This window comes from Phaethon lepturus, unplaced genomic scaffold, assembly GCF_000687285.1.
Source record: "Phaethon lepturus isolate BGI_N335 unplaced genomic scaffold, ASM68728v1 scaffold40965, whole genome shotgun sequence".
In the NCBI taxonomy this organism is placed as follows: domain Eukaryota; kingdom Metazoa; phylum Chordata; class Aves; order Phaethontiformes; family Phaethontidae; genus Phaethon; species Phaethon lepturus.
In genome coordinates this window covers 1-12,592 of record NW_010540569.1, presented here as the reverse complement: position 1 = coordinate 12,592, position 12,592 = coordinate 1, and the positions used below count along the sequence as shown (strand labels likewise).

The 12,592-nt window shown below is 49.5% G+C and overlaps 1 protein-coding gene across 1 annotated transcript in view; it reads left to right on the top strand.

The window, feature by feature from the left end:
* The window catches only part of LOC104621084 (pyruvate kinase PKM), a 14,655-nt gene extending 2,441 nt beyond the window's left edge, over positions 1 to 12,214 (top strand). The window contains exons 4-10 of the mRNA XM_010287475.1: positions 1,559 to 1,690; positions 1,898 to 2,084; positions 2,903 to 3,173; positions 3,821 to 3,962; positions 5,371 to 5,523; positions 9,625 to 9,791; positions 12,001 to 12,214. Coding sequence (XP_010285777.1) covers positions 1,559 to 1,690; positions 1,898 to 2,084; positions 2,903 to 3,173; positions 3,821 to 3,962; positions 5,371 to 5,523; positions 9,625 to 9,791; positions 12,001 to 12,190 — 1,242 coding nt within the window. The 3' untranslated portion in view covers positions 12,191 to 12,214. The remainder of the gene's footprint in view (positions 1 to 1,558; positions 1,691 to 1,897; positions 2,085 to 2,902; positions 3,174 to 3,820; positions 3,963 to 5,370; positions 5,524 to 9,624; positions 9,792 to 12,000) is intronic.
* Positions 12,215 to 12,592: the final 378 nt, after the last annotated feature.

Sequence of the window (12,592 nt, the reverse complement as noted above, 5' to 3'; positions counted from 1 at the left end):
GCAGGACTTCAACTTTAACAGAGGTGCTTTAACACCTGGCTGCAACCCTTTTATATAGGGGAAAAAAAAATTGCTTTTACTTGCAGCTCTGCCTGCATTCCTGTAGAACATACATAACTCTGTAGAACGTACATAACTCTTCAGGAAGTCAGACTCCCGAGGAGCCGCTTAGTCACTGCTATCAAACTAAAAAGGAAAAATCCTGGGTGATTGGGAGCAGCGAAATGCAATAGCACCATTCAGGCGTAATTTCTGTGCTGCACCATTTAGGCTGTGGTGCATGGAAGGGTCAGGGCCTTCTCAGTCTCAACTTGCACACTCAATGAATGAACTAAATAATTTTTCATGCTCTGAAGAGTAGGCAGTTGCATTGTATCTCTGGCCCAGGGCATGCACGTGAACTTGAGCACAGCTTTTTCTGCATCAGGGAGGTGGGGCCGGGATTGTCATCCCCACCATACTGAAGTGTCTGCGTGGGGCTCGTGTCGAGGCGGATGGGTGGTGTGGGGGGAGTCGGGTGTTTCTAGGTGAATCGGGTCAAATGCTGTCAGTCTGTGGCACAGAGCGGAAAGGGTATTTCTTATCTACAAAAGTCTGTCAAGTGTTACGTAACGTGCAGTCGAGGTTATCGCTTAATGTTGTTTAAGCAAGTAAAGTAAACTGATCATCTGGTCATCTGAAGCTCGTTTGAGGTAGTTGGGATGGGAGTTTCCCCGCAGAACTGTCTGTCCTGAAACTGGCAGTGTTAATAAAATGTGGAAGTTTGGAAGCCGGGTGCATGGTGCTGCAGTCTTGAACTTCCATCTGCGATCGCTTTGGCTCTTGAAATAAAATGTAAATACTTAAATGGATAACGTCCTCTTAGCAAGCCCTTTGTCTTTAGGGGAAATTTAAGATGAGTTGTAAAAAAGCTTGTCTGTCTGCTTGCCTGTGGGACTGATAAGAGGGGTCAGGCTGGAAGTCTGGGGGGAGTCGTCAGTGCAGAGAGTGGCACTCTCTCTTCCACACTTTGGAGGGAGGAGAACAGCTGTGTGTGGCAGTCGCTTGGCTGTGACATTTTCCTGGCATTTGGGAGTCTTTCCACGCACATAATCGTCCAGCTGCCACCGCTGCCCATGTTCTGCCATGTTGAACAGGCAGATGCTAAGCAAAACTTTTGGAAACATTCTTCCTAAAGGTCTGCTGGTTGGTGGGCTGTCTCTAGACGGCAAGTGTATGTCCTGATGGAAAATCAATTCAACCGAGTGGCCTGGGCAGTCTCCTCGAGTTGTCCTTCTGGGCATAGAACTGGGGGCACCGACAGCATAGCCAGATAACGGCTGAGCTCCACTTCCATGTGGGGAGGGCCTTTGTATCCTCAACACTCTGCTTTTCTGGAAGCTCAGTCTGAATTAAACTCTCAAGCTAGAAGTGAAATCAAGCATAAAGTGAGAGCAGAGCTGTCAGCTCGGGCAGCATTTGGGGTGTGTGGTGGTCTTTTTCAGACCACTTTTTCAGAAGCGGTGGAATAGAAATATGCTGAATATCTCCATCTCTTTTTTTTTTTTTTCCTTGCCAGTATCATGAGGGCACAATCAAGAACGTGCGAGAAGCTACAGAGAGCTTTGCCTCTGATCCCATCACCTACAGACCTGTGGCTATTGCACTGGATACCAAGGGACCTGAAATCCGAACTGGACTCATTAAGGGAGTAAGTTGCTCTTTTTTTTACCCACATTTTTCAGTGTGTGAGACTGGATACCATGTTATGCCTGTGGCCTTTGCCAAACAAAAAACGTCCGTAGGAAACACGGTAATGAACCAAATACCAAAAGTTTTGATGGACTGCTTCAGTCTGGGAGGTGGTTGTGTGCTGGTTTTTACTGGTTTTGCTGAAATGCACGTTTTTGACACGCAGAGTGGCACAGCAGAAGTGGAGCTGAAGAAGGGCGCACCACTCAAAGTGACCCTGGACGATGCCTACATGGAGAACTGTGATGAGAACGTGCTGTGGGTGGACTACAAGAATCTCACCAAGGTTGTAGAAGTTGGCAGCAAGATCTATGTGGATGATGGTCTGATTTCCTTGCTGGTTAAGGAGAAAGGTGTGTAACAACCGTTCCAGTTATGCCTGTTTGTTTTTTTCCTTGGGATGTGTTTGTGCTTGCCCCGCAGCAACTGTTTCTTTAGCTTGCAGTTGTGTATTAAAGAAAGGAGTACATGGTTCTTAATGCTGTAAGGAGACTTTGAGCAAAACTTTCTCTATATCAACTGTAGCAAGTTTCCAAAAAACTTCAGCTGGGTTTCACTAGACTCTCATCTAAAACACCTCTTCAAAGGTGAATGTGTGGTAGGGACATACCAGTGCTCATGATTAAAGCCTGTTTAACTAACTCATACTCTTAATGCAGGATTTGACTGGTTTTACAGCATAAACCCTGAGTTTTGTGGTTAAAGACAGAACTAGCTTCAACTGGTAATGTAGGGGCAAGGTTAGTTCCATAATAGTCCCTTTATAGTGCTGCCTGAACTGCTCTAGCCTCAAGGCATCGCCTCTAATCCCAGAGTGCCTAGGGAGATGGAGGTGAGGCTTTTGGGGGGCTCAGTTTGGTATTCCAGGGCTCCTGTGTGCAGAAATGCAACCTGGTGGCTTTTTTGAGGAGAAGCAGCCCCAGCCTCCTGCACAGAACAAATGGCATCTTCTCCAAGAATAGCGTAGAAGCGGTTTTAAGCCGGTCTGTCCTCCTCCCATGGGTAAATTGCAAGCTTTGGCGTTACATAAATCGTTTGAAGAGAGCAGTGATGCGCTTTTCATCACAGGCGGTTGCTGCTGGCACTGCCGTTCTCAGGCAGGGAGGTGTGTGGGAGCTGGCAGCAGGGAGCTTTCTGGTAAACATTGATCATGGGAATGCATCTGTTTCAGGCAAGGACTATGTCATGACGGAGATCGAGAACGGTGGCATGCTTGGCAGCAAGAAGGGAGTGAACCTGCCGGGTGCTGCAGTCGACCTGCCTGCGGTCTCTGAAAAGGACATTCAGGACCTAAAATTTGGTGTGGAGCAGAACGTGGATATGGTGTTTGCTTCCTTCATCCGCAAAGCTGCTGATGTCCATGCTGTCAGGAAGGTGCTCGGGGAAAAGGGAAAGAACATAAAGATCATCAGCAAGATCGAGAACCATGAGGGTGTGCGCAGGTGAGCTTTGTGCAGGTGACACTTCAGGTTTGTCATCCTGTATCAACGGAAGAACACAGCCCCTTCACGCTGTAGTCAGGACTCATGATCTCTAGCTTGCCAGCAGCAGCTAACTTGCTAGTCCGAGTTGCAGGCTGTCAGTTAATGCCACGTGCGTGGGACTTGACATAGCTGCGGTATGACAGTGGGTTGTGTAACTGTCACATGTGCTGAGCTCGTGGGGACAGTGTCACGGTCTCCCTGAAAAATCTCTGATATTTTTTGCAGCAAATGTGAGTTCAAACTTACCAAACTTGCCATTACGGATGCAAATCGGTGAGCTAATGCACAGGAATCGCCAAGTCTGTGACAAACTATCGGACTACAGTATCTCAGATCAACTCCCGCTTCCCTCGATCTGTCTTTGTATAGCTCTAGAAAGGTTCATATAGCACTTTGTATGTGCTATGATTTGGTCTTGTTTTTCTTCCTCCTACCTTGGTGTTAGAGGATACCGAGATGGCATGTGGAAAGCCCGTGTGCTGACAGCGTAGCTAGCTGCGTATCACGCTCCGGAGCGATGCTTTCTTTTGGGAGGGGATGGAACAGACGAGAAGGTGCTTTGCCGAACAAATGGGCTAATAAACCTCTTCTCTTGCTGCTGTCAGGTTTGATGAGATCATGGAGGCTAGCGATGGCATTATGGTGGCCCGTGGGGACCTGGTTTCTGCTGAAAAAGTCTTCCTTGCCCAGAAGATGATGATTGGGCGCTGCAACAGGGCTGGCAAACCCATCATCTGTGCCACTCAGGTACTCAAAATGCAACGCTGGCTCCTAACTGCCAGAGTCTGGCAGGATATGAATGTTGGTAGCTGTCATGGTTGATGGTGTTGGCTAGAGAGCAAGCAGCCAAGAGCAAAAGGGTTTTGCTCATAGCTGAATAGCACATTTTGAGGCATTTCTTTAAAGATGTGTTTGGGATCCTCCCCAGTAAGGTTACAGGACCTCTTGTGTGGCTGCTGAAGGTTTTACCCCTCAAGTTCATGCAGTATGAGCCTTTTGGGCTGACTAAACTCATTCTGGGAAAAAAAAATTGCGTACACTTTGCCTTTGCATCTTGTAGCAGCACATCTGTGTCTAACAGAGAAGACTTGCTAAGGTTCCCAGGTATCTTACAAGATGCACCCACACTGCAGCATTGGAAGGAACTGAGGAAAAGACCATCTCCGTATTATTCTGGTGAGGGAGAGAGAGCTGATGCTTAGCTTCACTGGTTCCAGTTAGGGATCATGTGCAGGCAGTCCTTGGGCACTGGGAGGACTGGTTTCCTGCCTGTGCTCGCTCCGCACACAGGCTGCAGAAGCAAAAGCTGTCTCTAAACAGTAGTCATCAGACAAGGTTCTGGATTTACAGTGCCATGTGCCCTTCCTCTTCCTGTGTTGCTACTGAAATGCAACTGAAACACTGCCTCAGGAGGTGTTTCATGAGGAAATGAGTGATGCTTGCCCAGTGGTGAGCTGCAGTGGGGAGAAAGCTGAGCACCTGAGGACGATAGGAGAGCTGGCCAGGCTTAGGTTACACTAGCTTCTGGGAGAAGGAGGTAGGAAAAGCTAACCTCCTGGAATGCTGTTTGGTTTTCCGCTCTCTTCAGAAGGGGTGCCGAGGAGGCTGCTGGTGTTAGCTGTTCTGAGTTTACTGGCCTGTACTTATTACATAATTTGAAATCTTGTCTTGGATGAAGATGACTTTATTTGGTGCAGACTTTGCTGTTTCTAGATGAAAAAAAACCAACCCCCTAGATGCTAATTTGGGAACATGTGGCTGGATTTGAGCTTTCCGTAACGGTGTCCTAACGCAATACCCTGCTCTAAAGAGCTCAGAGTTCCTTGGACCAAGCCTCTGTGCCAGAAAGTTAAATTGGAAAGTCAGAATACTGTGTCTTGATGTTGTATGGGTTAAACCTCCTTGGAAAAGGAGTGAATGTAGAACAGGTACAAAGTGAAATGGGTTGTTTTTCTTGCTGACAGATGCTTTAATTCAAAGCTGGTTAGGGACCCGTGTGTACAGGACAGAGCAGCTGGAAGAACTCTTCTCCCAGAGTCCTTTGGCTGCATTCTGTCTTCTGTCCTACCTATAAAATATATTGAAGCGCACTAGTGGAAAAAGCAGCTGATTTCTTCTGCAGTATCTTGATTTCTTTGGATTTGTTCTCTTCCAGATGCTGGAAAGCATGATCAAGAAACCTCGCCCGACCCGTGCTGAGGGCAGTGACGTTGCTAATGCCGTCCTGGATGGAGCTGACTGCATCATGCTCTCTGGAGAGACTGCCAAGGGAGACTACCCGCTCGAGGCTGTGCGCATGCAGCACGCTGTGAGTACTGCCTTCGCTCTGGTGGGGGGCTTGTCCCGCAGGTGAAAGTAGCAGTGCTCTCTTGCCCTGCATCTTTTGTCTGAGCCAGGCACCTGAAGATCTAAATCTGGTGCGAGGTCGCAGCCCCCAGCAGTCCAAAGGAGTCCTTTCTTTGTTCACGCTCCCACTGCGGGTGTTTCTTTACCTTAGTGTGGTCCTGAGGGCCTGAAAGCTCACTTGATGTGCTCCAAACTGTTGTTGGGCAGAGCTGAGAGCTGCTCTGCAGTGCTGTGAAATCTAAAACTTCAGATGACTCCTATTAATTTTGTGTTTCAGCCGGGGTCAAGGGGTTTTTGCTGTTACCTTGGTATGAGTTTCTCCATAATGCCCTATTCCTTTTGGATAGTTTAAACTAAATGCCTTAAACCTCTCCAAGGTCAAGGAGCTGCTTAAGCAGTTTAGATAATGAAAGGTACTGGCTGACTCCTCTGGGGGGGGGTATGGGGGAAGCTTGTGAGTCTGATTTACAGTGCTGATGCATTGAGCACCTGATGTGCTTGGTGTTGGGGGTGTTTGTTGCACGAGTACTGACAGCACCATATTTTTACATGCCTGAACTGCCAGAAACCTCTGCTCTGCTTCGAGTTCACCCAGCTCGCATTTCAGCTGATAAAAAGCCTGATGTCAAGTATCTACAAATGTTGCTTCTCCCCAGTTACCAGTGCTGTGAATCACAGCTGTGATAACTCTCACAAGTTATAACTCTCACCAGTTTTATTTGCAACTCAGGTTATATAGATTAATCAACTCAGCTAGTGTTCGTTTGCAGTGTATTATGTAAATAACTTTTAACCTTTAACTGGTCAATATGGAGTGGTGTTTTTTGGACGTGGCAAATGCCAAATATGACTTGATTACTCCTGGTTTGCAGGCTGAATGCTAATGGTGCACCTAAAAGGTTCTCCCTCAGTTTTCACCCCCTAAATAACGAGGGCTGACTTTCTACCAAGAGCTGGAAACTTGCTGCAACAAACCTTACACCCGGGTTTCCATTCCGACATTAATTCTTAGAATTGGGCAGGTTGTATTGTACCTGCAGCCTGAGCTCAGGATCCGTTGCACGTGCCTCCCTCTTCCTGCAGACCTGGGAATAGTGGTGTGCACTCTGCCAGGCCTCCGCAGAAATACGGAAGTTTTAACCCTCTGTGCAGAGGAGCAAATACAAATTCACTTCATTTAATGTGACATGGCACAGGCAGCAAGGTGCCAACTCTGTGATGGTAGGAGCACGTCCCTCTACAGTCAGGATCTTTCATCTGAGCTAATTCACTTGGTGTTAGTTGAGAGAAGCCCTGCCCAGCAATAGTGCCCGAAGTCGTCTGAAAAATCTGCAGCATGGCCAGAGCAGATGAATATTTCCATCTGAAGTGGCCAAGTGGTCATAGCAGGGAGAGAGCACCTTGCCTCTGGTAAAAAGCAGCTCCTGTCTGTGTTCCCTGGCCTGAAATTGCTGTCAGTTTGGGGTTATATACTTAATTATCCAGTGCTGCTACAGGAGTATTGCAAGTAAAGCTCCCTCTGTAGTGAGGTGCGGGCAGCAAACCCGGGCTGTGATGCTGAGAACGATCAGGGTCTGCGCTATGTAGTATCCTTGCACCTCTCTAAAAGACTTGGCCTGTCTATCCCTGGCCTGTCCCAGCAGCTCTGCTGGGACTCCGCAGTAGTTGCGCTTAGCGATCCCTTTCCAGCTAGCCTCGTAGAAACGAGCTTGCTCTTCAGTAGCTGGCATCTCTGTGACAAAAATGCCATGCACCTGGAGTCTTGTAGCAAGCTTCCAAACATTGGGCAGGCCGTTTCCTGCTTGTGGGAGTGGGCTTCCTTCCAATTCCAGTCCACGATCCACAGTTGTCTTCACATGCTGCCCTGGCCATGCTGTCTAATGGGACCAAGGTTTAAATAGCCGCTCCGTTTTCCTTTCTCCCACCTCCACCCTGGTACCTCCACCTGCCTACCAACTGGAAACCCTCTGGCCGTTCCTGTATGACTAAAGCCAGCTGTGACGTGGGTTTGAGAACTGCTGTGCCCTTCTGCAGCCACTGTCAAAGCAGACACGTGCATACACGTATTCTCTTACAACTGGGGAATGCAGGCTTCCCTCTAAACTCGGGGTCACCCTGCCTTTGGACCAGGAGCTGAAGATAAACTGCCTGGCTACCAGCTCTTGCGTTTAGAGTAAGTGGTTTGGAGGCGAGTACTTCCATTTTATCTAATGGCCAGTGTAAAGCCAGCAGTAACAAGTAACAGGCTGCTTTAGGACCAGACTTGGCACTGGGCTGCTGTTCCTGCCTGTCACATGTGTCCTGTTATTTTTAGACATAAGATACTTAACTACTTTGGCTTAAACTGATATCTCTGGAAGAGGGATAATTCCTAGCATCACATAAAATAATTCATTAACACTAGAGTACCAAAATTTGGGTGGGGTCTAACTACAAAGCTTTCACTATAACCATGGCACTTCAGTCTCTGCTTAAACATGAACTCGTCACGCTCTCTGTAGTGGCTGCTCACTTTCTGAAGTAACTGGATGAAGTTGTCCTTGAAAAGATGATCAACCTTTGCATGCTTTTCCAGTCTCTGCAAGCCTTCTTTATCAGGTTGTCAGGGGATAATGCAGCCTTCTGAGATGACAGTTGTCTTTAAATGTGAGTGATTCCCAGCGTGCTGGGATGAATAGATTACTGAACTTGCTGCAAATGCTTAGCCTGAACAGAAAGCCCTTAGCTGTGCCGCTGTCCAAGTCTGGCACTGTACAAACACCTCAACCTACATTTTCTGACAACCCTGTAACGAAGGCTTGTTCCTATTTATTTCTCTGTTACCGAAAGGGAAGTTGGTATAGCATTTGGATGTGAAACTTTACTGGCTCTCAAGTTAAACTAAATCTTTATTGGCTCGCTCAAGTTAAACTAAATCTAATGAGAGAGACTGCCTCCCAACTTCAGGGGTGATGTTGAAAGTGCATTGCTTCCATGTTGGCTCTGGGAAGCCTGTTCCAGCAGTGCTGTCTCTCAAGGAAGTAATAAGCAGCCGCACCAAAGCATGGTCTGACCCTGAGCTGGCTTGCTCCGCTTCTTGAAAAGGGATCTGCGTTTGCCTGCTCTGAAAGGACTCCAAAATACAGCAAGAATGCCACCTGCGAAATGCCTGCCCAGTGACCGGGGCCTGCCGGTTAAACGGCGTGGTGAACCAGCTGGTGTGGCTGTGGCGTGTTGGACTGGGTTGCATTCAGCAAACTCCCAACCTGAGAGCCAAAGAGTTTCACAGCCTGACCGTTAATATCCTCTCGCATGCATTACTGTGACCAATTAAGCAAATTAACGTGATCTCATGTTACTCTGGTGTATTTTTTCCTTCGTTTCTTTCCTCTTTTCTCCCCTTTCCCTCTTACTTGGGCCTGCAGATTGCTCGTGAGGCTGAGGCCGCAATGTTTCATCGTCAGCTGTTTGAAGAAATTTTCCGCCTCAATGTTAACAACAGGGACCCTGCCGATGCCATGGCAGTAGGCGCAGTGGAGGCCTCTTTTAAGTGCTTAGCTCCAGCCCTGATAGTTCTGACCGAATCTGGCAGGTAGGGCTCAGAGAGGGGGCTTGGTGCCAGTTGTTTCCATGAGTTAAAAACACGCTCCGTTCTAACACTGCAAATATTTAGCAAGCAGCTTGCTGCTACGGCATCAGCCTCACATAACCGCTGTGGTCTGAGTTGAATTCATCGGCGTGGTAGGGAGGGACTCCAGGTAGGCAGAAGCAGAGTGAGAGTGCCTGGCAGTTGGCAAGAATGTCACCTGAGTGTGGACTCGGCAGGGTGAGGTGCCATCAATTCCAAAAAGAAACCTTGAGAATGGAACGGTTCCTCTGTAAGGCTGTTGCTGTTTGGGTGGCCGAGCTTTGCGGCCAGCGCCCCAGCATCTTGCAACTAAATCTGGGCTTGCTAATTGGTAACCGTGTCAAAAGCTGGTGGTATTTGTGTGACACCTTGATGACAGAGCACCTCGCCTTGCCCTGTGGTGCCCCGAGTGACTGATGTGAGTGTTGTCTTGCCGAACGCATGTTGCTCTTATAGATTGCCCGGGAGGCCGAAGCCGCCATCTTTCACAGGCAATTGTTTGAGGAACTGCGTCGTCTGACTTCCCTGAACTGTGATCCCACGGAGGCCGCTGCTGTTGGCGCTGTGGAAGCGTCCTTCAAGTGCTGCAGTGGGGCCATTATTGTTCTCACCAAGTCTGGAAGGTAGGAGGTGACAGGTTCCCTCAGGTCAAGCTGACTTCGTGACAGGGTGGGGGAAGGAGACTCGTGAAAAAGATGGCTTTGAGAGACTAGAACTCTAACAGTGAAGCCCGGGTTTTGGCAGCGACTGAGAGCCCAGGCTGCCTGCCTGCATTGTCGGTTCCTCGGGAGATGGGCAGACATCTCAAACATCTGCACAAACGTAACCTCCGAGTTCCTCAGCCTGCCTCTGCCAGCGTGGCACCAGCACCGGGCCTGCCTCCCCTCGCTGTTGCGAATGGCATCTCTGCCAGCAGCGCTGGCTGGAAGAGTCAAGGGAAAATAAGTGTTGCAGCTTCGATTCCAACTTCTTGGCAAGAAATCCTCCATTTAACAGTAAGGCAGATGGATGCAGAATCTGTGTGTATATTTTTTTTCTTTTTTTGTAAATTGAGGCCTTGGCCTTTCATAGTAGCATCCAAAACTATAGGTCCCTTGGTGAACCTTTCGGGCATCAGCCCTGCTTGCCTAAGCCTGAGTGGCAAAGAGGAACTGCTTAGCCGAGGATTGTTAGGCAGAGAAGCTGAAAGCGTTGGAAACTGCCTCTTACAGGTTTCCTTATGCCTGCCTGCGAGTCATCTCGCTGAACTGGCAGGCATCTGGCAGGCACCCAGCAGGCAAGTGCTGCCTGCACCCTCAGGTGAGCTCAGTGCCTTGGCTGCAGGTGGGAGACAGCAACGCAGACACGCTGGAACTATTTAGTTTGGGATTTCTGTCCAGCGATGGTGACAACTGCCGAGTAGAGACTCGCTCTTCCAGTTGTGGAAAGGGAGCTGAAGCCTTGCTGATCAGCTTTTTCCATCTATAGAGGAGCTAGGCTGCCCACCCTCAAAGCACGTCCAACCATAAGTCTCAGGCTGCTTTCTGGAAGGAAAATCTGAATTTCTTGCGCTGGATTCGCACCAAAGAAATAGTGCGGCAGCAGAGATGTGATTATATGCGCTGGGCATGGTCTACCTGAAGATCTGGACCATCGGTGAATCCTTCACCTAAATTCACAGCTTAAAATGACTTGAAGCAGCCACTTTCTGCAGAGATGAGGAGTGACTATAAGCACTGAGTTTTCTGGATACCCTCATGCTTCTAATGTTTCTTTGTAAAGGGTTCCAGTCTTAGCTTGACCTTTTTAAAGAGATTTGAACTCTGATATTTTGATATTTTTAGCTGTGGATTCTGTTACAGCCTTTGAGTACCTGGATCTCCTAGAGCTTCCGGGAGGATTCTTGGACAGCGTGGGAAGGATTGTCTGAGAGCTGGCACGTGTGCTTGGGCGCTTTGAGCGGACTGCTACTGCCTACCTTTAAGCAGCAATCTCTGAATATTGCTGAGCTTGGCTCCACTAAACGAGGCTGCAAAAGCCGGTGGAGATACTTGCAAGCTCGTCGGAAAGATGGAGCTGTTAATGCTGTGGCCTTGCAGTTTTAATCTCAGTTTATTTGCAGACGCTCTCTGTAAGCAGTGCCTGGGGAAAGAGAGGCTGTAGTCCCCACCCAGGCATTTTAAGGACTCTGTGCCCCAACTTCCCAATGTAAATTTTGGCCTCTCTTGCATTTGCTTCCCATTGGGCGCAAGAGCAGAGCTCTGTGCGGAAGAGCTGGCCTGTTCGTTGGCTTCGGCAGGTGAATGTGGCTGGGAGGCGAATGGCTTCCTCCTTGGCAAGCTTTGGGTAGCGCTTTCCATCCCAGAAACCGGGAGCTCCTCAGAACAGAGGGAACTTGCAGGGACCCCCGTTGAGATGCCAAGGACAGCCTGCCATCTGCAGAGGCCAGAATAAATGGCATCTCGCCACCTTAACATAGCAACAGAGACAAAGAAAGGCTTGTTTTCAGGACCGAAACACGCAGATGGCATGTCCTGAACTCGGCAGCGAGGTCATTTTCACCACAGGACTGGAGTAGGGACTGTCGCCAAGGGATGGCCTTTGGTGGTGGTCTGCCCAGTTGCCTGACTGGGAATTCGGCAGAACATCAAGCTCGCTGGTGACCTCGGCTCTTGCTGGCATCTCCTGCGGTCACCCTCGATGTGCCTCAAGGGGTTTTGGTGGAGCCTTCCAGGTTGACGGGCAGACCTTGCCGCTGCTTGTGCTGCGAGCGGTGGCGTACACGAGCTTCCTCGAGCTCGGGCGGCACTGCCTGTAACGTGGTGCTTCAGCACGGGTCCCATTTCCTTCTAGGTCAGCACACCTGGTGTCGCGGTACCGCCCGCGGGCTCCCATCATTGCCGTGACCCGTAATGACCAGACAGCACGCCAGGCCCACCTCTACCGGGGCATCTTCCCTGTCCTGTGCAAAGAACCAGCCCACGACGCGTGGGCGGAGGATGTGGACCTCCGCGTGAACCTGGGCATGAATGTTGGTGAGTGATGCTCCTCCAGCCCCACCCGGTGAAGCCTCTGGTGGGGCGTGGTGGTCCTGAGCACCTCGGAGGGTGCTTCTGGGGTTATGGTTGGGGACAGGCGACAGAGGGAGAGGAACTGGCTGCTTGTGTGGTAATGGTATCCGATTGGGAAATGGAGGGATGGCAGTTGCATAAGCACAGCTGCATCCGATTGGGAAATGGGGCAGCGGGTTTGTTGTGGTTGCCCTTAAAATAGGTTCCAGCAGAAGACCAGGTTGCTTTTAATGTGGTGGGTCCTTGAATGGCGATGCTCATCACTCTCAAGAGACAGGAGGGTCCTGGAGGGGGGGCGACTCCTTTTTCCAAAGCTGGGGCTCTTGAATTTCAAGCTCTGTGTTGCAGAGGAGCCCAGAGTGGAGGCGATGGGC